The sequence below is a fragment of the Symphalangus syndactylus genome, chromosome 12 (genome assembly GCF_028878055.3).
Source record: "Symphalangus syndactylus isolate Jambi chromosome 12, NHGRI_mSymSyn1-v2.1_pri, whole genome shotgun sequence".
Lineage (NCBI taxonomy): Eukaryota > Metazoa > Chordata > Mammalia > Primates > Hylobatidae > Symphalangus > Symphalangus syndactylus.
Genome location: NC_072441.2, coordinates 22,438,396 through 22,463,578, shown reverse-complemented (window position 1 = coordinate 22,463,578; position 25,183 = coordinate 22,438,396). Strand labels below are relative to the sequence as shown.

Genomic DNA, 25,183 nt, shown 5'->3' with positions numbered 1-25,183 from the left:
TAATTCAAAGTCTCTCGGAAATAGTGACCCTGCCCCAAAGCCCCATATTCTTCTTTCAGACCCCAGAGCATGAAAGCCATTACTGTGAACGGGATGCCCTCTTTATTTCTCTGGTCTCAGGTCCATAGCACAGGGCTCTTTTAATATGTATTTCTATTCTCTCTGAGGAGAGGCCAAGGGTGTATGAGGACAGTGCATGCTCTGAATGTGAAAGCTCTTGATCATGAACATTTCACAGACAAGGTCTCTCTCCACTTACCTCTCCCACAAAAGCATTTGCTAGTAGAAGGAAATGCTGAGATAATATTCACCTTCAAAATTATCGCTGGTCTCTGCCTAGGGGATCCACCAAAATGGAGGCTTCACCAAGGTGTGGTTTGCCATGAAGACCTTCCTTACGCCCAGCATCTTCATCATTATGGTGTGGTATTGGAGGAGGATCACCATGATGTCCCGCCCCCCAGTGCTTCTGGAAAAGTAAGAGCTGGTTTTGGAGTGCTCTTCAGGAATACTGGCTTCTCATGATCTGCCAAGCTCTTGCTTTTGTTGGTGTCCAGTTCAAGCAGCCAGCGTGTGGCTTAGGCCAGTGATTTGACCAGGAGTCATCCTCGACTTCTTTTTCTCCTGCAGTTTCGTGTGCAAGTTGTTATTAAATAAATCCTCAGGGTTCTACCTCTCTCACCTTTCTGGCTCTTTTTAATTAATTAATTTATTTTTTGCAGACAAGGCTCACTCTGTTGTCCAGGCTGGAGTGCAGTGCTGGGATCTCAGCTTCCTGCAGCCTTCACTTTCCAGGCTCCAGTGGTCATCCCACCGCAGCCTCCCAGTAGCTAGAACCACAGGTGTATGCTTCCCAGCCACAGGTGTATGCTTCCCAGCCACAGGTGTATGCTTCCCACTAGTTTTTTGTATTGTTTGTAGAGACAGGGTTTCCCTATGTTGCCCAGGCTGATCTCGAACTCCTGAGCTCAAGTGATTTGCCCCCTTCAGCTTCCCAAGGTGCTGGGATTACGGGTGTGAGCCACCACACCCAACTGACCTTTCTGGCTCTTTAACCTGTCTTTGCTCTTCGGGGTATTCCGTGGTCTGAATCAGATACTTGTCTGTGTTGTAGTGAAGAAACTGCCCTAAGCCCAGCTCCTCTCACTTACAGAAAGACAGCGCTCCTGCAGAGGTACCTGCTTTCTCTCCACATCATTGTCGTCTCCCTTTCTGCTGGATTCTTTCTGTTCATATACAAACATGCCCTGCCAGCTCCCATTCTTAGACAAAATTCTCCCATTTCCCACTTCTCCCTGAAGCCACATACCCTTTTCTGCTCCTCTTTACAGCAATGCTTCGCAAAAACCTTGTGCATATGTCTTCTCCTCTGTTCTCTCTTGAGTCCTTTCCAGTCTGGATTCATCTCCACCACTCTACTAAAACTGCTTTTCACAGGATCACCAACAACCTTCGTAGTCCAAATCCAAAGGTCATTTTTCAGTCCTCACTTTTTTTTTTTTATTCATCCCAGCATCTGACATAATTGATCAGTTTTTCTTCCCAGAGTCTCCTCTGCCCTTCTGTTGGTCATTCTTCTTTGTTGACCAGCATTTAGGTTCCTTTCCTGTCTCCTTCCGTCTTTCCAGACTCTTAGACTTGGGGACTGGGGCACCTGTTTTGGATCTCTTCTCTTTATTAGCTGCGCTTTCCCTGGGGCGGGGGGTGATCTCACCTACCTTTGTGGTCTGAAAAATCATCTATTCTCTGATGACTCTTAATCTATATCTTTAGCCTCAGCCTCTCCCAACTCTGGACCCAAATATTCCAGCTCTTTACTTAATGTCTTCATTTGCATTGAAAATGTCACATGTACCAAGGACAACACTTGATTGTGTCCCATTTCCAACCTATTCCCTCCCAGGGTCCCCATTTCAGTAAATGGCAACTCCATCCTTTCAGTTGTTCAGACTGGAAATGTAGCAGTGAGTCATCCCGTATGTCTTTGTTTTTCACACTTGTCATCCACCTCACCGGGAAATCTCACCATTTCCACTGCTGCCACCCTAATCTAACTAACCCACCATTGCTTCTCACCTGGATCAGTGGGAACAGCCTCACAACCCCTCTCCTTGCTTCCACCACGTGCCTCCCTGCAGCCTATTCACAGGATAGCCAGGAGTGCCCCCTTTCAAGTGTTAATCAGATCCTGTCACTCCTCTGCTCAAAGCTCTCCACCGGCTTTTCATCTCCTTTGCCCTGACCTATAAGCCCCTTGATGACTGGGCGCCTTCCACCTCTGATCTTGTCACTTGTCCTCTCCACCACTCACCAGCCCCCTTTATTGTGCTCAAACCCACGTCCCAGGGCCTTCACACCTGCTGATCTCTTCATCTGTCCACCTTATGTAAAATCACATCCCCATTGCTCTCCACTCTCTTGCCCTAGCTTTTTTTTTTTTCCGTGATGCTCATTCTTCATTTATTTATTATCTTTTTCTTGTACCCCCTCTCTCACTGCATCTCTATGCAAGCATCACAAGAGCACAATCCTTGCTTTTCTTGTTCACAGTTATATTCCCAGCATCTTAGAATAGTGACTGACACATAGGAGTTTAATAAATATTTTTTGAATGAATCATGTCACTCCATTGTTTAAACTTTTTATTGGATTCCGATAAAAAGTCTCTTCAAGATAAATTTCAGTTCTCTAGTGGGGTATGCAAGTTTCTTCATGAGCACAGCCCTCTTTGTTTCTCTGGCCTCATGTCCTGTCATTTCCTGATGTGCCACGTGCAGATCCCCAAATGCAGCAGGTTCTTCCAGGCCTCTATGCCTCCATCCAGGCTCTGCCCTCGCCTCCAAACACCCTTTCCACTTCCCTCACCTGGACTCACAAGTCAGCTCCATTCCTGTCTGTGTTAGTCGGAAGTCCTGGTAGCAGCCCTCTATGCTTTAAAACTCTATGATGTTCCTGATCCTAATTTATTCAGTTGTCTCTTTATCTGGCTCCTCTACTAACTGTATCTCCCATGAGTGAAAAAACAGGTCCTGTTCATTTAGGATTCGATAGTGCTAACACAATGCCTGGTATGTGATCTGTGCTTAATTAACATATGTGTTTCAAGGAGATGCAAAAAAGTATGAATAAATCAGTGACATAAGAATTATATTTTAGTAGAGAATTGGCAGTTCTTAGTGTGACAGGGGAAGAGTAAAATAAAAGCTCAACAAGCAGTCAAGAGAATTTACATTTCAAATGTGTTTGGAGTCATGTATTATTGAAACAAATATGCTTATATAATTCATAGTTGCTGAGGATATCACAGTAATAATGAGTGTTCTTAATGATCAGATGAATGATAACCTGAACAGGTGAAAGAGGACAATTATACTCACTGAGGCCTGGGTGAGAAGGCAAGGGGACACAAACATTATAGGAAGCTCGTCATCTGCAGTGGTACCAAAGTAAAGTGTGGGGCATTAAGGAGGTCAGGTTCACTTCCATAGAAAGGTTGGCATAGCACAGCCTCATTCTGCAGCAGTGCCAACTACATAGGACATTTTGCATCTCTGTGCAGAAGAAATTGATCATATGGCTTCAGACCCAATAAGTAACATCTCATGTCTCAAAACTGAATTCTGGGAATTGTTTAAAAATCTGTCTTCCAGATGAATAAAGTGGCTGTCCTGATATTTTCTCACCATCAGAGTCATCTTTGCTCTTGGGATTTCCATGACCTTTATCAATATCCCAGTGGAATGGTTTTCCATCGGGTTTGACTGGACCTGGATGCTGCTGTTTGGTGACATCCGACAGGGCATCTTCTATGCGATGCTTCTGTCCTTCTGGATCATCTTCTGTGGCGAGCACATGATGGTAAGAGCCGCCGGGAGGGACAGACGTCTGTACCAGCTGCTCCGTGCAGGCTGCCAAGCTGACACCTGCCCCCCTGTGCCTCTAGTCAGCAGTGGGTGAGACAGAATAAACTAGTAGTTAGAAGTGGGAACTCTGGAGGCAGACCCTCTGGTTCACATTCCTGCTTCACCACCTGCTGACCAGCTGAGTGGCTTTAGGCAAATGACATTATCACTCCGATTCTCAGGTCCCTCATCTATAAAATGGGATGTAAAGACCTAATGCATGGGGTTTTTGTGAGAATTAAATGACAGAATGTGAGTAACTTAAGATAAACACACACATTCTAACGATTAGTATTATTTCTTGCCCTTGAGCTTGAGTTTCTTGTCTGCTGGCTTCTGCCCTGCTTGTCCTGTCCCCAGGAATACAGGTTAACCACCAGAGAATGTGGGCCTGGCTCTTTCCAGCTGGCAATGTGTCCAGGTGGCCTGGTAACCTCTATTACTCTGAAATACAGACCTTCCCAGTCTCCTCAGTTTGCACAGACACCAAATCATATTTCAAGAGGGATCGAAGGTACCATGGTTAAAAATAAGAATGGTGTCATCATCACATTGTGGCTAAGATGATATGCCAGCTGGAACTTGGTCTTCATGTCAGGCACATGGGCTTCATAGCAGAGTGGACTGTTTTTAAATTCCATTATGGCTCAAGCATGAAAACCAGACCTCTGAAGTCCTGCTGCCATTCCAGGAGAGCAGTGTGAGAGCAGAGAGAGGCTTCTTCCTACTGCTAAACTGTCTACATTAAGGGGTCTTTCTCCGTAAGGCGTCCTCCAGCAGAGATGCGCTGAGAATGAGGCCTCGGCAGCAGGGCGGGGGAGTGGATGGAACTTGGTCCAGCACCAGGAAGCCAGCCAAGGATTGTCCACAGGGAGCTGGTGTGGACTGACCCACCTGGGGCCCCACCTGGAGGCTAAGATCATCTTTGCTTTCCCTTTTTTCTCATTCTACATTCCTTCCTTCTCTTTCTCTTGGTGTCTTTGTTTATCAAGGGGACTCATTCCTGGTTTTAATAAGGATGGGGAGAAAATATGCCTATTTTCCTCACCGTAAGAGGCACACTTTACATATTTAAATGCTTTAATGTCTTTGTCTTCTGAGGATCAGTCACTTTTATAAACACAAGTTACAAATTTCACGTAGAAATTTAATTCAGAAGGAGTTATTTTGTGGACCACAAAATGTCCCCTGCCTGGGAGCCGAGGCCTTTCTTTGTGTTCCCGTGGCATCCTGTTCTTATTCCTCTCAGAGCCCTTATGGCTGGGCTTTGTCATGTTCTGCGTCTGTGCCAGACTCCCCCACAGAGGTGTGCTCCTGAAGAAGAGGTTCTCATACCTAGAGTCTAGCATGGTGCTTGATACACAATAGGTGGTCAGCAAGTGTCCTTCGAATGCTGACTCCCCCATGGAATTGCTTGGCCTTCCTCTCCCCTCCATCTCCCTTCTCAATTTGGTTTTCCTCAGGATCAGCACGAGCGGAACCACATTGCAGGGTATTGGAAGCAAGTTGGACCCATTGCCGTTGGCTCCTTCTGCCTCTTCATATTTGACATGTGTGAGAGGTGAGCAAGTGTTTGTGGGACACTGAGCCAAACTGTGCATCATCACGCCCACTCCTGTCACTTTAGGAGGAGTGTTTGAAAAGGAGAATGGTGGTCGGCAACCTTTGGTATGGAAGCACTGGACGTGGTCACATCCTCAGACAAGGTCTGGGATCAAATCAAAGGCACAGATGTTTACAGTTGAAAAATGTTTGGGCTGATGTATTCTACAAGCTTCATTTCTCTTTAGGATCTCTGTAATGTTTTTTAGCCTAAATACAGCCCTCACCCCTGCAGCTGAAAGGCTAAGAATATGTGAAAAGGAAAGTTCCCGTTTGTCTTTGTATTAATTGTGTCTTGCCTTTCCATCTCGTTTTCTTTGTAGAGGGGTACAACTCACGAATCCTTTCTACAGTATCTGGACTACAGACATTGGAACAGAGCTGGCCGTATCCTTCCTTGACGGGCTCAGGGCTTTATTTCTTCCCCTGGCCACCCAGTCCCCAAGATCATTTTCTAAGGCTCTGCTGATGCTCCCCATATGTACTCAGCCAGGGCTTTGATTCTCAGGCCAATCATAACAGCACAATTAAGGCTAATAAGAAGAATTACTGCTTGCTTTCAAGCCTGGGTGAGAGCAGGCAAAATGAGAAGGTCGCAGCCCATCCTCACAGCAGAGGGATCCGAATTGCTGGGCTTAGCGCAGCCTGTCTGACTTATCTGTTATACAGTTTACTGCAGACTGAAGCATGACTAGCTTTTCCCTGGAGCCATGGAGGTTCATCTCTGGGCCCCTGTGGAAGAGCCTGTTTCTGACACTGCCTATGTGTGAGACTTCTTACAGTGACCTTGGTGTGCTGGCAAATCACACTGCTGCTATTCATTCCTGAGAGCAAGTTGAGATAAGGCTAAGGTGATTAATTCCAGAGGAGTCGCCGAGGCTTCTGGTTGGTTGGCATAAACTCTAAGTCATCTTCGTGAAGCAGAAGTGACAGTCTTAGCTTATCCCTTTTAGGATGCTGGATTTAAATATTTTATCTTCCGGAATAGTATGTGAAATGCTCTTGGGAGAAAAAGACTCTCTCTGGAGTGGAGAGAAAGGCTTGGGTTGTATTCTTCCTTGATGGCTCATGTCTTGCTCCGTGCGAGGGAATATCCTTTGTCTTGCCATGATGTTTATATTGATTTCTTAGTGTCACAAGAACATTGTGAGCAAACTAAATCAGTAGTATCATTACCTCAAAGATGAGAGAGAAGCTCTACCCTTCCTCTAACATTTACCCCACCAAATGTTAGCTGCACAACAAGGAGAATGTTTATAATGTTAAATCTAGTTCAAGTTTTTTAATTTTATAGATATGATGGAGTGAGTAAAATTTCAAGTCCTGCAGAAAATAACTATATTCCCTTCATTCCAGGATGCTGTTCATTACAGGAAAGAAGGATAAACCACGTTAGATATTACATTACTTAATGAACTATGCGTGCCAAGTTCATACTTATTAAATGCTTTTAAAAATAGACAATTAGGGCCAGGTGTGGTGGCTCATCCCTGTAATCCCAGCTACTCGGGAGGCTGAGGCAGGAGAATCGCTTGAACCCAGGAGGAGGAGGTTGCGGTGAGCCAAGATTGTGCCATTGCACTCCAGCCCGGGCAACAAAAGCAAAACTCTGTCTCAAAAAAAAAAAAAAAAAAAAAAAAAAAAGCAATTTGGGTAGAGTTATAGCAGAAAGGGGTTGGAATCAGGTCATCTGCCTTCCAAGGCAGCTCACACCATCCTAAGCCTTGGTGGTTCTCAGACTGGCTCTAATGGCAGGTCAGCCTCCCTAGTGGGTCTCAAGGATACTGGCAGCAACCCAAACTCCCACCTGTGCCATGTGTCCTTCAATCCCCATTCTGTTGGACAAGATTTTCTGTGGTGACAGAAGATTGCAAGTAGTCCTTCATCCCTGGTTTCACTTTAAGACCTTCAAGCCCATGCCCAGGTCCTCTGCACTGACCCCCCACGTATCTCCTCTCCAATTATGCCACAGCATCTCAATCTCATTCTTATAAAACTCCAAGGACTGGCCCAGTGGTTTCCAAACATAGTCATACTTGATGTCCTCGCCCTGGAAAATCTGATTCCATATATCTAGGGAGGGACCTGGGGATCTACATTTGAACTCTTCTGGTGATTTAATGTGGTTTTTCATCTGATCCATAGTGACCAATATAGGCTTTATTAGTGCTTTTCAAATTTATTGTGTAAACGGATCTCCTGGGGACCTGGTTAAAAGGTAGATTCTGATTCATTAGGTCTAGGGTAGGGCCTAGATTCTTCATTTCTAACAAGCAAGACACCATTTCTTTTCTTACTTGGTTTAGAAAGCAATATTGAACACCTCCCTCTGTGGTACTAGTGTGTCAAGAAGCCTATCACTGGCATTAGAATGTCAGGTTTTAATATTTTATCCCCTTGAAAATTTTCTACGTATCTGGAGACAAAACAACTATTGCCAACAGACCTGGGGAGAAGGGCCTGGACCCGCTCCGCTTGGCCGTGGCTAGCCCGTTGCTTCCTTTACCGGACACCACCAGATGGCCTTCATCATTGTGGCTGGAATCTGCCTCTGCCTCTACTTCCTGTTTCTATGCTTCATGGTGTTTCAGGTGTTTCGGAACATCAGTGGGAAGCAGTCCAGCCTGCCAGCTATGAGCAGAGTCCGGCGGCTCCACTATGAGGTGGGCAGATTTCTTGGCTCGTTCTGGAACTGGTGCTTGCTCGATCTTTCCGCTTGATGTGCAAACACACACACCCCGGAGACAGAAAGCCTTTACTTGGAAATACACATTGAGAGATTCTCATGTAGGATCTCTGGGCAAAATTAGAGGCCGAATCTTACTCTGAGAAGCATCTGGCTGGCCTAAATCTTGGTGTTTTCTGTGGTACAAATGTGTTTCCATTTTCAGTAATGAGTAAACTTGCTCAGCCAGTTCTTCAGCTTGGTGATGGAATGTAGGTTACATACTAGCTGGGAGATTGGACTATGGCAGAATTGGGATTTGTTTGGGATGAGGCTTTAGTCAAAGTTCTGTCCTAGAATCAACCCTGTCCTGTAATTAAGCAGGATTTAGCCCAGGTGATCTGATTTCCAGACTCTTGACAGGCCACATTCCCCTAAAATATCCAGCAGATGCTCAGACAGAGTTCAGTAATCTCTGTTTATAGATTATGTTCCTCATTAAGAGAAACACTTAACATCCTCAAATCCCCAATGCAAGCAACACATCCTTGATTTATCAGGGACCCCTTGGGTTCGTGCCTAAGCGGCTGTCCTTGGAGAAACAAGCCTAATTCCTGTATGAAAAGAGAAGCAGACACTACAGAACCTCAGAGTTTTATATGCAGTAGATCTGCACAGAAGAGCCCCTAAATAATAGGCCTCCCTCCTTGAAACACAGGTTCTCTTAAATCCCGCTCTTAGGAAACCACAGGCACTTTCTAAGGCTTGCCTGTCTCCAGAGCTGGAGTGACATGAGAAAATTCAACCAAATCCACTTCATGTTGATTAATATGCACATTTCTTTTTGTTCACTGGAGCAGAATTTTATTACAACCACAGAAAACTTGGATTTGGTAACTTTGAACCCTTGCAGAGAAGCATAACCAGCTTAGCGGGGAAATTAGCAGCCTCACGACGTGTTGTGAATATAATTTCCCAGGCTCTCGTATCAAGGCTTTATGAGTGATAAGAACATAAGAAACACTTGGCCCAAGAAATGTTCAGCCACACTCACCTCTGCAGAAGAAATATTACCATGGGAAACCATTTTACTGTCATTCTTGGGGATTTGGTTTTACAGATTTCTTTAAAATTAAGCTTTTTATAGATTTACATAGTGAGAAAAGGATTGGTAGCTGATGGAGTATTCAACTACTCTTTCTTTTCTAATAGGGGCTAATTTTTAGGTTCAAGTTCCTCATGCTTATCACCTTGGCCTGCGCTGCCATGACTGTCATCTTCTTCATCGTTAGTCAGGTAAGTGGACCCTGAGACGTCAAGGTGAGAATGTCTCTGCAGAGGTCCCTCTACCCTGCACAGAAATTCGATAGAGCCATGAGGAAAGGAGCAGAGAGGCCATAATTCTGGACAGCTGGGCAAGCCATATTTTTCTGAGTCTTGATATCACCTGGCCAAATGGACTAAATTTTCTCTTTCCATAAAACCTTGTAGGAGATAAAAGTTTCTAAATAAAAGCCTACAGTCAGATTGAAGGGCACATATTTTATTTACTTATGAGAAAAACTTATCAAGCCCTGTAGCACAACACTAACAAGCATACATTTGATTCTGTTTTTATCTAGCATTAACATAGATCCTTACACAGTCCATCAGCTATTCCTTGTAATAATTATATTGCCACTTAAATATGAAATGTAATTCAAAAGTCTCTTTGATAGCATCTTGTCTTTTCACTGGTTATTTCCAACACTCGAAATTTTGCTATACTTGAAAATCTCAATAACAATAATTTTAAAATATTCATAACTTGTTTTGAAGGGTGGGAAGTACTGTTTAAATCTAATGTATCTATTATTCATTTGAGCGTCACAAAAATCCTACGAGGTAAGTAGGGCAGGAATTGTTATCCTAGCTTGCTAGAATATGATACCTAATAGCTTTGGAGAAAGTTTTCATTTATGTTGTTTTCTAGCTGGATAGGACTGTGGATGGATTACTTAACAGTTCTAAGGTTTAATTTTCTTATCTGCAAAATAAATATTACAATAGACCCACAGAAGGTTGCTGTAATGATTACAGGAAGTAATATTTACAAAGAGGGATGCATTCTGAGAAATGCATCATTATGTGAGTTCCTCATTAAGGGAACATCACAGAGTGTACTTACACAAACCTGGATGGTATAGCTTACTACATACCTAGGCCATATGATGTAACCTATTGCTCCTAGGTTACAAACCTGTACTACTGTAGGCAATTGTAACACAATGGTAAGTATTTGTATATTTCAAACATATCTAAACATAGAAAAATACAGTAAAAATATGGTATTATAATCTTACAGGACCACCATCATACATGTGGTCTGTTGTTGGCTGAACCATCATTGTGGCACCCAAATGTAGTTAGAGCACCTGGCACATTGTAAGCATGAATAGCTGTGTTCTTATGAATAGCAAGAAGGTTGAATGTCTTTCTTGCCAAAGGACATGCAATAAGTTAGGGATCAGAACCCAGTCCTTCTGACTCTTTTGCCAGTGCTTTGGCATTTAGCCAAAATGGAGGATTTCAGCGGTGCAGATAGTGTCTTAGGACATGACTTGCTCCGTTCTGCTGGGAATTTTCCCTAGTACAGGGACTCCTAACCATTTTTGTATATGGACCCCTTTAGCAACCTGAAGAAGGCTACAAGTCTCCTCTTAGAACGTTTTCAAATAAGTAAAGTGAAATACTTTGAATTTCAAGGGGAATCATCTCTATATATTATATGTAATATATATTTACAGTGAAAAAGATGCTATAGGTATATTACAGATTTATATCTACAACTGTAATTGATATGAAAATATGATTTCTATTGGGAAAATCACAGCAGTACTAACACTATAGGGATTTTTCTACATCCATAATTGAAGTAAACATTATCTTTCAGCTGGAGAGTAGTGAAAATAAAGATATAATTTTTTCTATTCTAGTTTATGGACCCCTTGAATTCTATCCAAGAACACCCAAGGGGACCCCAAGTTTGGAGCCTCTAGAGCCCTGTTGTTGGCTCTGCCACTGGGGAGTGTTAGTGTTGCTAGCTCTGCTGAGGTTGAAATGAACATGGAAAAAATAAAACTGATACACATATATGTCTTTGTAAGTTCTGTTCACCACATCTGCTTTGACCTATAACACTGCTGTGTTTGTATCAGGTTGTTTGTTTATAAAACCTTAGAAACTTCGCTTTCCACTCCACTTGCAGTAAAACTATTTCGAACTCTGAAAGAGTTTTTTATTCTACCAGCTAAGGCTCAAACATCCATATTCAGACAAGAATGACTGAGGCCTGACTTCTCCCGTGGCTATTCCCTTCTATGACCAAGATGCTTTTCAGTTCCTCCAGTCCCTCAGTAGTGCACAGCGGCACTTGACACAGCCAGATCTGCAAGGCTGAGAGGGCACAGAGCACTTCCTTGGAGAAACAGAATCTCAAGGAAAATGGGTTGAGGCATAAAAGGCAATTTCAAGATATGTTTTCAGGAAGGCAGAAAGAAGGACACTTTTGGTCCTAAGGCCACACACAGGTCCTTGTGCCTGTTTGGGAAGCTGACGTCATTCTCCCCACACTGCCTCATGTATGTCTTGCCTCTGCAGGGAGTGCCTTCCACCTGAAGTCAAGAAGGACTGATTTCTGAAGCAGCTGCATGTTGCCAGGATTCAACCTTGTACATGTTTAATTAGTGTACTTCTTACAGCAAAGGAAGCCATCTTCCAAGGACCGTAGTTTGTGGCTTTTCTTTGGAGAAAAAGATTAATATTCCATTGCCTCAGTATTTTCTAATACAGCTTCAGCCTGTGGCTGGCTTTTTATATCTGCTGCGACAGTCGGCCCGGAGTGGATTTCAACTCTAAGGGGGTGGCAATGAGGCCTTTTGAATTCCATTAGCTCCTCACATTCCTCCTGCTGGGTTTCTTTTCTAAGATTTATTTATAGACATCTAAGACGTTTTCCGGCATAACTCTCAGTGTCCCAGGTACTGTATTAATATAGTCATCAGAGGATTTATTTTTTAATGTCATTTTGGAATGTCAGAGCAATGAGCTCACCTGAAAGGAAACCTATTGGGTAACTTTTTGAAATGGATCCCAGCCTTAGGTAAAAGGAATGTATTAAAACCCCCATTATACTCTCGGGCTTGCTGTGGGAGAGCTTGCATTTAAGCCTCATGAAATATAATGCGAGGGGATCTCGCCAGGATATTGAAGCTCTGAGGCCAGGAATGAAAGGCGACGGGAAGCTGTGGAATGCAGTGACCTTGAAGCTTTGTAGCTGGGTACTGAGGTGCAGTCTTTTAATGCCTGCCATTTTAATGGCCTCAGTCCTAGCAACCAAGAGATGGTACATCGCAGTCTGGCATTTCAGCCCCTTCCCTCTGGAAAAGAAAGAGGCGTTCCATTTAGAGGTGGCGGCAGTAGGGAACAGAAGTGCAGTGCAGGGGAGAAGGTCACCGACCTTCATTAAGGGGACCCCCAGGTGCCTGACATTCAGGTCAAGCCACATGCAGCAAACTCCCAGAGAGCCTGTCCCCAGCTCTTTTGTGTGTGTGTGATCACTTCATTCTGTTACTTACAGAGGAAACGTTTCCGGTAAGACAGCCTGTGTCTGGGATTTGGAATCTTGTTGTTAAGTGGAATGTTGGTTGTCAAGACTACTGGGTGTAAAGGGATTTGACCTTCACTTGGCTCCAGGGGTATAATTGGGTGGTTTCACACAAAAGTGAATTGTTCAAATGTAAAATCAGGAAAAACAGGGACTTTTAGAAATAAGACTTATGCAGAGGGTGAGATTTGGGGATTTTTTGGGGGGGTGCTTTTTGGCGGAGGGGGGCTGGGGCTACCTGATTTTTCTCTCAAAGTTAAAATGGGGAGACTATTACCTCTGCCTTGGCGTTAGTAAGATTTTGGATTTACAAGGCCTGCTCTGTTGAGGCTGCTCATTGTGGTACATAGTGGTGGGAATGTGCTCAGAGCTGAGGGTGTCTCAGGCATGAATAATTGGGAGAGGAGAGGGAAAAACAAGCCAGCCACCGAAGAGCAGAGTTACACCATCTATACCGTTATTTCTGCAGTCCAACTCTTTGCCCACAGCAAGAAACACCACATTTACAGATTGCACATCCAGTAGGGTGTGTAATTCTGCAACTCCACTCTAAATAATGTGCACGTGTCCCAGAGCAAGTATGAGATGGGAGCATGAGTCTGATATTTCCTGTCAGGCTTGGTGTGTGCCTCTCATACTATGGGCATCTCATTCCAGTGGTTCTACTGTAAGTTTTTATTTTGTTTATATATCCAGTTTATTTATACCATACGTTACTATGTCCAGGATATATAGTGCATACTATACAGATTTGCATATACAAACCTGTGCGTGTATGTTGTATTTGTAATGTACATCATGGGCAATGAAGTGAATTCCAAAAGGAAATTTGACCTTACACAGCCGTTGCCTCATGTGCTACCTTCAGAGCATGTGCTACCTAAGAGATCAACCCCTGTTTAAGATAACATTCCTACCCTTGTGTTGTATAATGGTTAAGGATACCTTCTTTTGGAGTCAGAGCCATGGCTTTCTGGCTGAGCAATCTTGGGCAAGATACTACATCTTTCTGTGCCACAGTTTACCCATGTGTCGAATGGAAATATTACCTACCTACCTCACAGCGTCATTAATAAGATTAAATAATGCGTTTCATGTAAAAGGTTTAGTATTGTATCTGGCACATCATTAGCACTGAATAAATACGCTTAACCTTGTTATGAATACAAAAGAATCTTAGCTTTGCTAATATTTGTGTTAACCACTTAAATGAGTATAACAGAAAGCAATATTTTAAATGAAGAACACTTGTCACACATTGCCATCTCCTGTCACCTTTAGATTCAATTATTATGACTTGTTGTGGACTGTAATACTTTGTCTTTACTTTTCAGTCAAGTACTTTTAAGAGTGGTTGTTTCCATCTCCACTTTCTACCTCCATGTATTTGTCCTGGAGTCGCTCCACACGCCTGTACTTTACCTCTCTTCATTCAACATACATCTATCGAGCGCCACTGTGTACGAGGCACATGGGTTGGTGTTTCCTTAGATGGGTCAGTCATGTCAATCCTAGCAAGAATCAGTGTCACTAAAATTGTCAGTACTGAGTATTTCCAACTTCTGTCGCAGGAATAGGGTCTCTTACTGGCCCTTCCCTGAGCTGAAGAGTCCACTGCCTTGACAGAGTAGGAGAGCTGCCACATTGCCACATTCTCTCTTGCAGCTAGGATGGGGGACAGCCTACCCTCTGCTCCTTAATCACATACAGAAGAGTTCTCTGTGTTATGACAGCAGGTACATGTATTTCTGGAAACTACCTTAATGCTTTCTTTTCCTTTCCATTATATGCAATAAAAATCATAAGATGCTCAAGTAATATAGTTTTTATAAAGTTAGTATATTCTACGCTTAAAGAAGGGCGACATTTGGAGACATTTCTAAGAGTCCTAAGTAGCTTGAATGCTGGTACGTTGTCCTAAAATTAGTAATGGTTATGAAATCCATCTTTGCCAAAAAACACTTCTGGGCATTTTATATAAGATGCATTATTTTCCAAAATAAATAAGAGTTCATGGTTTGTTTATGAGTCACAAAAAGTGAAGGATTATGTATCACCAAGGCCAAACTAAAACTGCTAAAGTCTATAATTGGTTAATGTGGTTAACTGACACTCCTGGTCTTTCAGAAGAAAATACCTATACTTAGACCTTAATTTGGCCTAGGGCCCCAAGTGGGTTATGGATTATACAGAAGATAATGAACACAGACCCACTGTATCATAAACAGGCAATGAAAGCCACCTGCTTAAGTTCTTAACATTTCAATCTAGCCTGCCATCTTACAGTTTCAAAGTGATTCCTAGAGAAGGTTTATACAACGCAACCTCATTCAGCTGTCAAAGGAACATTTATCCAATACTTTCTTCTGTTTCCATTTTAAGTGTCCTGTAGTAAGCAGAAGTGGTCAAAATCATTTCATTTGTCTCAGAGCTGGCACAAATTAGTCACTCAGCTCAGCAGCTCTGTTGACAGTTCTTAGTGTAATCCATATACGTTTAGGCAGCCCTTAAGACAATGACCAAATCATTAACATAGACAAAAGTAGCTTCAAAACATCTCTTGCAGAATTTCGAAGCATATGAAAGCTTCATAATTATCTTCGTGAGTGGCTTACTTCAAGGGATGTTATAGAAATAACTAATATTTACTGAGTGTTTACTGTATGCCAGGCTGTTCCTAGAAATATTTTTACTTAATTATCTTCGATAACCTGCAAGCTTTTATTTTACACTTACGGACACTGAGGTTCTGAAGTTTGGAGTCTTCATCTGGTCTTACATTAAGCAGAGTGAGTGGTAGACACTGGATTTGTATTAATCTATGGTGCATCAGGCCCTAAAGACATGGCAGCAAAGAGAACTGGTCTCTGCCTGCAGGGAATTGACATCTAGCTGGGAAGACAGACAGCAGAGGAATTAAAATTGTGAATAAGTGATGGGCTCAGACACAGTTTGTTTAACTTAGGGATAGCAACGAATTGCTGTTTTTAGGACGAGACACTCCCCAGGTGATACTAATCTGTAGCCAAGGTGAGGACCACCGACTCTGCCTGACAGTTAGCTACAGAACCTTCAGTTGACCTTAATTTATACCGAAATTATTTATACCATCAGATTAAAAGACGGAGCCTTACGTGGCCCTTCACGTTTCCCATGTGTAGAAGAGACTTGGTTTTCGTGTTGGTTCGTTCCTTTGTTGGTGTTATGTTTCTTCTGTTTCTTCTCTGTTTCAATTGAATATCACCATCCTTTCTCCACAGGTAACGGAAGGCCATTGGAAATGGGGCGGCGTCACAGTCCAAGTGAACAGTGCCTTTTTCACGGGCATCTATGGGATGTGGAACCTGTATGTCTTTGCTCTGATGTTCTTGTATGCACCATCCCATAAAAACTATGGAGAAGACCAGTCCAATGGTGAGTTTCTGTCTCTTTAGAACAGCTTAAGTCAAGATAAATAGGCCTCTGTCTTTACAAGATTTAAATGGCTAAAGCTCTGAGATGCCCAGTGAAACTTTCCCTCCAAGTATACTCCTCACACTGGGAGACAGTGAATGAGCACCCAGGGGACTCAGCCATAAGACAAAAAGCCCATACAAGCCAGATCTTTAAGTCCTCATTTTTAAATCTCTAAAATACACTGAGAATATTGCATGCTAGTCTAAAATATGTCTTGATTTTAGTACGAGTCAAATTTGCTTTCTTTACATTTTTGAGCACAATTGACTGTTGGAAACTAGGCCGTGTTTATTCTTCCCATTTGAGAAGCAGAATCCTAAGATGTCAGGTGGAGGGAGTCTGGGGCCTGAGAGCTGAAGATGGAATAGGCTTCATTTTTCTGTTGCTCATTTTTCTTCAAGGTGATTTTTTCATGTATGTCTAAACCAGTAGCTATTCTCCTGTCCCCAGAATCTTCCTGTCCTTTAGTGCTGGTATGTGCTGCTTTTTTATATCTTATAATCACGGAGCACTGAGATGTGGACGCTGCAAGTAGCCTTAGAGAATCCGGTCATTTTATAGATAAAGAGAAGGGAAGATCTCGCTCAAGGTTTCTTCACTAGCCACAGCAGACAGAAATGATTAACGCTGTCTAGGCCAGTGCTGTTCACAGGTAACAGGTGGCCTGACAAACAACTGATCTAATAGATGCTTTTTCTGTTTGGCTTCAGCCTTATTCCTCATTCTTTCTCTTTTTACAGCTGCTTTACTCTAGCCATGCACTTGCGATTCCCCAAACATAGGAAGCCCTTTCTCAAAGTGGTGCTCTAGTGCCTTTCACTCTGCCTTGCAGTGGAAACCAGGGTAGCAGCCCCCCAGAGCCAAGGGTTGGCCTCACTTTTAGGAAGTACTCAGTGAGTGTGTGTTGCATGAGTAGATTGCACATTCTGCCTCCATCTGGGACTAATGAAACTCTACTCATCTTTTGGGCCCAGTCAAAATGCAGCACCTTCTTTAACACCTATTCCAAATCACCCCAATTAGAATCCAGCAAATGGCATTCAATGGAATATTGTCTCCATGAAATGTTGATAAATTTAGGTAGTCAAACATGCTTCAGAATGATTGAATTGATCGGTACTAATAAGGCTTTTCACTGCAATACATGTTAATGCCTTTAGTACATTAATTTGTAGTGTCAGTCTTTACAGAGCGGGGGGTGGTAACAGCATTTTCCAGAATTATTAATCATTTGGCCCTGGCACCCTTTCTTTAGGCAGGTGTATCTCTTGAAACTGTTGTCCTAAGGAATATGTATGCCTAGGGGATCATGAGTCTACTTTCCACATGACATTTATTGTGTAGAGGTGGAAGATGAGTCATCTGTGCCTTTATGCTCCTGCTGGATCATCGACTCCTTCAGGGCAGGGACTAGTTCTTAAGGATACTTTTAAAATGTTGAGTGAATTAATGCTTTAGAAGTAAGAGTTCTAGATTAGCCTTCAGTGATCTTGTGGGGAGAAGGGATGGGGGTAGTAACTTGACAGATGAGATGAAGTGAAGCAGGAGAGGAAGGCATCTGTCCTGGGGGTCAAGGGACGTGGAGTGGTCTCAGCCACTGTTTGTCTTCATTCTGTGTTTGCCGTGTCCATGTGAGAGCATGCCAGACATGAGTTTCCCTCACCCCTTGACCTCTTTGGAGTAGACATATTGTCACAGTCAGTTTCAAGCCCATCTCTGGTCTGAGGTGAGAATACAGAATATTTACTTACCTACCCCCTGCCCAACTTTGGTTTGACTGACTGTTTTGCTAGAAGGCTTGTGAGCTAGGCAGCCTTCTTCCTTTCCATTTCCATTTAAAAACACCGAGTGGTGTTTTTTTTTTTTTTTTTTTTTTTTTTTTTTTTTTTTTTTTTGAGACGGAGTCTCGCTCTGTCGCCCAGGCTGGAGTGCAGTGGCGCAATCTCGGCTCACTGCAAGCTCCGCCTCCCGGGTTCAAGCCATTCTCCTGCCTCAGCCTCTCCGAGTAGCTGGGACTACAGGCGCCTGCCACCACGCCCGGCTAATTTTTTGTATTTTTTAGTAGAGACGGGGTTTCACCATGGTCTCGATCTCCTGACCTCGTGATCCGCCCGCCTCGGCCTCCCAAAGTGCTGGGATTACAAGCGTGAGCCACCGCGCCCGGCCGTGGTGTTTTTACACATGGAAAATGGGAGCATTCAGCCTGTCAAGCAGTGAACTTCCACAACACGAGCAGCAAGCACTGCTGGGCTTGTGGACAAGAATCTTGATTTCATTCCATGGTCATCCTGTGGGGGACACTGAAGTAAACCATGTGGCCTTGTCCTTGATGTGAGTAGGTAGAGTTTCTACCTTCCAGAGAAATACCACTTAAAGCAATGGCTGAACTTCCTGGATGATGGAATGATAATACCAGTGGGAAGTAATTATCAAGTACTGACTGTGTGCTACAGCACTTTATGTACATAAATTCTTTTGGTTGTTTTTACTGTGTGACTGTTGGCAAACCACTTAACCCTCTGTGCACCACTGCTCCCAAATGTAAGTGATCTCCCAAAGTCCTTTTGAACTACGACTTTCTGTGGTTAGGCTGGGTGCAATGGCTCACACCTATAGTCCTAGCACTGTGGGAGGCCAAGGCTGGAGGATTGCTTGAGCCCAGAAGTTTGAGACCAGCCTAGGCAACATAGTGAAACCCCATCTCTACAAAAAAAAAAAAAAAAAGCCAGGCATGGTGGTGTGCACCTGTAGTCCCAGATATTCAGGAGGCTGAGGCAGAAGGATCCCTTGAGCCCAAGGAGTTTGAGGCTGCAGTAAGCCATGATGGTACCACTGTACTCTAGCCTGGGTGATAGAGGAGGCCCTGTCTCAAAAAAAAAAAAGAAAAAAAAAGAAAGTCCATGGTTGTCTTTCTTCCTATTAGCAGGGAAGGGGCAGAAGAATACCTCTTGCCACTAAGTGGCAGCCCAGAGAGTGATATCTGTCATAGGTAAGGGATTTCCAAACACTGGTGAGAATGTGTCCAACTTTAACACTGTTCAGCAAGTGGGAGCCCAGAGCCGTGGCCAACCCTGCAGAGGCAGGATGACTATAGACCACCATGTTGGACAGATTCTTGAGATTTGAGCCAGATATTAGGCAGCTTCCATCAGGACTTCGCACCCTACACAGTAGCCAGTCTCCTAGGCTTGAAATGTTGCAATTGAGAAAAGCACTTGACTCTTCCTCATCAGAGTTTTTCATCGAAGACAGCTTGATCTGTAATTTCATGGAAAACTCGCAAGTAATTCTCAACAAGAGGTCATATCCCCTGAATCCTTTGCTAAGTGGGTGTTTTTAAATGTTCACGGTTGTTTCGGTTTGTCACTATAACTGGGATATGCCTTTGGCATTTAGTGTCCAGATTCTAGGGGGTGCTACTAAATGTTGTTCAATAGGCAAAAAAAGGCTCTTGTCATAAAGAAATGACCTGCCTGTGAAATGCCAAGTAGAACCTCTTAAAAAACATTCTTCAGGCAATTTAGTGGGCAAACTATTTGGGGACCATATGCTGATCCTAAATACAAAAGTCATAAGATTTAGCAGTTCCCCTTTGGTAACGTGATCTGTGATTTCCCAGCACCCCCGGGACCCCCTAGCAGCTGGTGAGCCCTTCCCTTTCCTGCATGGTGCTGTGACCTTGTGCATTTTGAAAGGGTCTCTTCCATGCTGGGCATTCTGCTCATTTTTCTTATTTTGTTTCACTTTTCATCTCTTCATCGGCCACCAGATCACACAATGTATCCTAGGAATTACGGAGCATTCGCCAAGATTTCAAAGTTCCTTGGAAAGACCCAGTTTGGAATATTACGTGAAACCTCAAAGATGAACTCTTGCAAGGAAGGATACGTGTGTCTTTACATTCTCTGAGTCTCTGGATGGCACTCCTTCTCCACCTCCAGCATTCCCATGCTCCTTTTCCATTCTCATGGAAAGTTTTTATTTTTAAGTTGGCTTTGGCCTTTGCCTCCCTGTCTCTTTCTCTCCTTTGCTTTGAAGCTTCAGAGCTAGGAATTCAGACCTCTTGCTACAGAGAGTGAATCCCAGGTGTGCGGGGCTTCAGCCTTTGTTAGATGGATCCTGGACGGAGCACAGACAAGCAGTTTCTGATGCCAAAGGCAGTAAGAAAAGGGAAAGAATGTTTGATGGAGGTTGTTTGGTACGTGAGCTGGAGGGACATGCCAAGTGTCAGGAGGAAGTAGCAGTGGATAGGAAGGAAATGGAATCATTGGGCATTTCACGATAGACTTTTTCTTCTCTCTTTTGGTCACAGAATGGCCAGAGAAGAACAAAGTGGGCCACAGGTTCATGACAAGGTCACTTTCCAAAGAGCATTTTCTCATGTATTTCTGTTTCTCTTTCATAGTATGGATCAGAAAGTGACCCTTTACAAATGAACCACTGCACACCTCAGTACTTAGCTCACACTTCATGCCTTAGTTCCTTAGTACTTAGCCTTGTGCCATCTTGAATGAGACGGAGTGAAGCTCGAAGGAGTGACAGAGACATAGTCCTTGCTCTCAAGGAGTCTTTAGCCTGGTCTGGGGGACAAGATTTCCTCATCCACCTCTTGAAAGGTGGCAGGACAACTCCACACTGGAGCATTTTCAGCAGCAGACAGGTGCTGCGGGAGTGCGGCGCCACATTCTTCATAGCCACAGGCTTTCGTGGACTTCCCCCGGGTTCCTTCCTACTGGCTGATGGACCGTAGCGGCAGTGAATGTGCAAACTCATTCACATTCATCATTTTATTTTTATGTACATAGAATTATATGTGTAATCATTTTATGCATATGTGTGTCTGAGTGTAGACATACACGTGCACATGTGCACATATAGATTTTTAAATTTAGCAAAGATATTTTAGTTACCTTTCCTTCAAGGAACACTTACATTTTCTGCCCTGCTGCTGCCTTTTCATGACAGTTGTTCTTTTTACCTGTTGCCATAACCAATTTGTGAATCATTCTGGATGTCTTCCCGGGCAGATATGAATTGCAGCAGGCTAAAGTGAACCCGCTTCTCAGAGCAAAAATACCACCTCCGAGGGCTCCAGCAGCAAAGCCCTGCACACATGAAAAACTGTCCAAACTCACTCAACCACAATTCAGGTGGGAATAAGAAGTTGGAGCTGCTTATGAAGTCAGACAATTCTTGATAATGGCTTTGATTTTTGTGTTCTTTTGATTATAAAACTCTTGTCAGAATGTTTTAAAAAAAGAAGTGAGACACAGAATTCCCAACTAGATGACTGTGGCAGAGGGAACACAAGACGCCCTCACTGCCACCATTCCCTCCTATTTCTGTTCACGCTAAGCATTTTCTGTCTAATGCACCCACTCTGCGGGGAGCAAAAGCAGCAACACTGGTTCCATGTCTTGGCAGCTAGCTACTGTGTGATGTCAGTTTTACTTCTGGAGGTTTCTGAGGTCTCCTGCCCCTCGTTTCATAGGAAAGATGGCTTTGGCTTTGTTGCCTCAGTAAAGGGTTGGATTAAGTCCTGAGGCCCTGACATTGGTTGCCCCCTTGTTTTGAAGCCATCCCCCTAATTGTAGGTTAGATGACCTGCCCATGGCCGGCTGAGCTTCTTGATGTGTATGAGCACTGATGGGATTGGTCTTGTCACACAGGCTGGACCCAGACCCTAAAGCAGGTCTTAAAAGCGTTTCCCCATTCCCCAGTGAAGGTGGGAACCAAGTGACGGACTGTCACCAGCCTGGCACCCCTTGCCCAGCTGTTTGTAGTCAGGTGTCTTCTGCCCCCTGCCTCTTCCAGGGCTATTGCTCTGCCAGTGACCTGACCTTTCCTGGCCCAGTCAATTAAAATCATTTTATCTGAGTCTTAGAATTCCTGTCACCCCACCATGATAGAGACATCTCAGTTACCTTCTTGGGAAGAACCTTCAGCTTCCTAAATGTTTGCTAGAGTTGCTACACGAATACCACAGACAGGGTGTCCTAAACAACAGCAGCTTATTTCCTCATGGTTCTGGAGGTTAGTCTGATATTAAGGTATCACCAACGTTGGTTTCTTCCGAGATCTCTCTCTCTGGCTTGTAGATGGATACTTTCTCCCTGTGTCTTCACGTGGTCTTCTCTTTGTGTATATCTATACTCGAATCTCCTTTTCTTTCAAAGGACACCAGTCTGTTGGAGTAGGGCCCATCCCCAACTGACTTCATTGTTAATTACTTCTTTAAGAAGGCCCTATCTCTAAACACAGTCACATTCTGAGGTTCTAGGGGTTAGAACTTCAATTTGAGGATTTCGGGGAGATACAATTCAGCCTATAACACCAAGATTTTACCCCCAAACTAAGTTGCATTGTGTTCTTCTCCCACTTGCAGTTACTGCTTGGCAGCAAGTGTCAGGAGGTACTTTGGAGGTCCATGGGCAATGGCTTGCTCCAAGCCTGGAATAAATGACCTCTGGGGTTGACAGGCACTGACAGACAACTGGACCCAGGGTTCCTAACCCTGTCCACCAAAGCCACTCTGCCCCATCTCCCAGAAGGGATCCTCAAAACTGAGCTATCCCAAGGCACACTTATTTTCTAACTGAGGGTGTTTTCCTAAATGCCAGGAGGGAAGAACACCAGTGCCGATATGCTAGTCTAGACCCAGCCATGCAGAGCACAGACGAACTGCCTTTGCCTGCACCAGGCAAATCTTTGCTGGGTGTTTTGAGCAGTTATTATATACCACATACTGTCCTGGGTATTTACTTTCTTTAAAAAAAAAAAAAAAAAACAAAAAAAAAACAGGCCAGGCGCGGTGGCTCATGCCTGTAATCCCAGCACTTTGGGAGGCCGAGGCGGTTGGATCATGAGGTCAGGAGATGGAGACCATCCTGGCTAATGTGGCGAAACCCCGTCTCTGCTAAACACACACACACACAATTAGCTGGGGCATGGTGGCGTGCGCCTGTAGTCCCAGCTGCTCAGAAAACTGAGGCAGGAGAATCTTGGAGGCGGAGGTTGCAGTGCTGAGATCACGCCACTCCACTCCGGCCTGGGTGACAGAGCGAGACTCCATCTAAAACAAACAAAAAAAAGAAACCTACCATTCACCATTTTATTATTATTTTTTCTTTGGGTTAAGATCTTACTATGTTGTCCAGGCTGGTCTCCAGCTCCTGGGCTCAAGTGATCCTCCTGCCTGTGCCTCCCAAAGTGCTGGGATTACAGATGTGAGCCACTGTGCCAGCCACACTATTTTGTTCTTTAACATAACAATCATATTAACACCAAAAACGTGAGGCAGACATATTCTTAAACAGTTCTTTGCATGAAAATAATTTGGCTTTACAAATACTACACTTTCCTGTTTTTCTAATTCTGCCGTGAACCAGGCTTCATTACGAGAAGTTATCATTTCAACTTAGCTTTGAAGGTGAATAGGGGAGAGGTTGGTGTGGGCCTAGGGAAAAATTCCACAAAAAAGGATAGGTCATGAATGTTCTGGAAGGAACATAAGCTTTCGAGGTAGACACAGATGGTTTGGAATCTTGGCTCCAGCACACCTTGTGTATGACCTTGAGAACAAATATGAACTCGTGGTGTGGGGGCTCCCTGGCTTTCACACTTGGGCAGTGGGGTGTTAATTTGCATTGGTGGTAGTGAGGATGGAAGTAGGTAGTCCTTATTAATATTAGAAGACCTCTAGTGGTACCTCCGATCTCTCCTGGAATCTGTAATACATCCTCAGAATGAGAATAGCAGTTGTCGTTTTTATTGAAGTGGGCACAGATACACAAACAATTGTCATTAAAACACTGCCAGTCCTAAGAAGCTGTCTCCAGTGCATGTGGCTTTCTTCATCCTCATTAGGCATTCCAGGCAGTTACAACCAAGCAGCAGCCACACACCTGTGGATGTGACTCCACACACAGGGATGCTTTCCCATAGTCCTTTGGGATGAAACCTGTGCCAGAGATTGGTCTCATTTCACAAGGTTAGGAAGAAATAAACCGTCATCTGATTGTTAATGAGCTGTGATGAATTGATGCCATAACCAGGGAGAGAAGTTTACTGCAAACTAAAGCATTCTTTTCTTTTTTCTTTCTCACTCTTTTTCACCCCAAGACACATATCACATTTCCAGAAGGGTTTTTCTTGTCTGAGATGGGAAGAGACTTTTGAGCATGTTTATGCACTGAGCAGCAGGAGCCAAGAGGGGGGGAATTAACAGATGGAGCAAGACCTTGGCAGAAGTAGGAGGTGATGGAATTAGGAGGCAAGTGGAGGGATCTCCACTCGTGCTATGTTACTGCCACGTTCGCACACCCATTCCCCAAGGGGAACAGTTGGCCTTCAAGGTACAATAAAATCACATGTGAAACACAGATTTTGGTGCATGGAGTCCCATTATCTGGGTCCTCATCCAGCACAGTAGAGAAATTAATTATGCCACAGTAGCTTCCCATCATATAAGAAAATCCAGGGCATGCTAAACCCCTAACAGTGCATATGGCCAATACTCATACATAACAGCTCTCCTGTCAGTGCACTGATTTATATGCTATAAATTTATCAGATACAAAAGCAAAGTAAATATGCTAAAGAATTTATTCAAATTATGTGTAGTTTTTTGTTTTGTTTTTGAGACACTCTGTCACCCAGGCTGGAGTGCAAGGGCACCATCTTGACTCAATGCAACCTCCGCCTTCTGGGTTCAAACCATTCTTCTGCCTGAGCCTGCTGAGTAGCTGGGACTTACAGGCATGCGCCACCACACGCGGTTAATTTTTGTAATTTTAGTAGAGACAGGGTTTTGCCATGTTGTCCAGGCTGGTTCGAACTCCTGACCTCAAGTGATCTGCCGCCGTCAGCCTCGCAAAGTGCCGGGATTACAGATGTGAGCCACCACACCTGGCC

General features: G+C 43.8%; 1 protein-coding gene across 6 annotated transcripts in view; it reads left to right on the top strand.

The window, feature by feature from the left end:
* The window catches only part of WLS (Wnt ligand secretion mediator), a 132,191-nt gene that overhangs the window by 77,615 nt on the left and 29,393 nt on the right, over positions 1-25,183 (top strand). For all 6 annotated transcript variants that reach the window (XM_063625285.1, XM_063625282.1, XM_063625283.1 and 3 more), the window contains 7 exons: positions 341-477; positions 3,690-3,858; positions 5,366-5,463; positions 5,828-5,891; positions 8,024-8,167; positions 9,382-9,465; positions 16,075-16,228. In XM_063625285.1, coding sequence (XP_063481355.1) covers positions 341-477; positions 3,690-3,858; positions 5,366-5,463; positions 5,828-5,891; positions 8,024-8,167; positions 9,382-9,465; positions 16,075-16,228 — 850 coding nt within the window. The remainder of the gene's footprint in view (positions 1-340; positions 478-3,689; positions 3,859-5,365; positions 5,464-5,827; positions 5,892-8,023; positions 8,168-9,381; positions 9,466-16,074; positions 16,229-25,183) is intronic.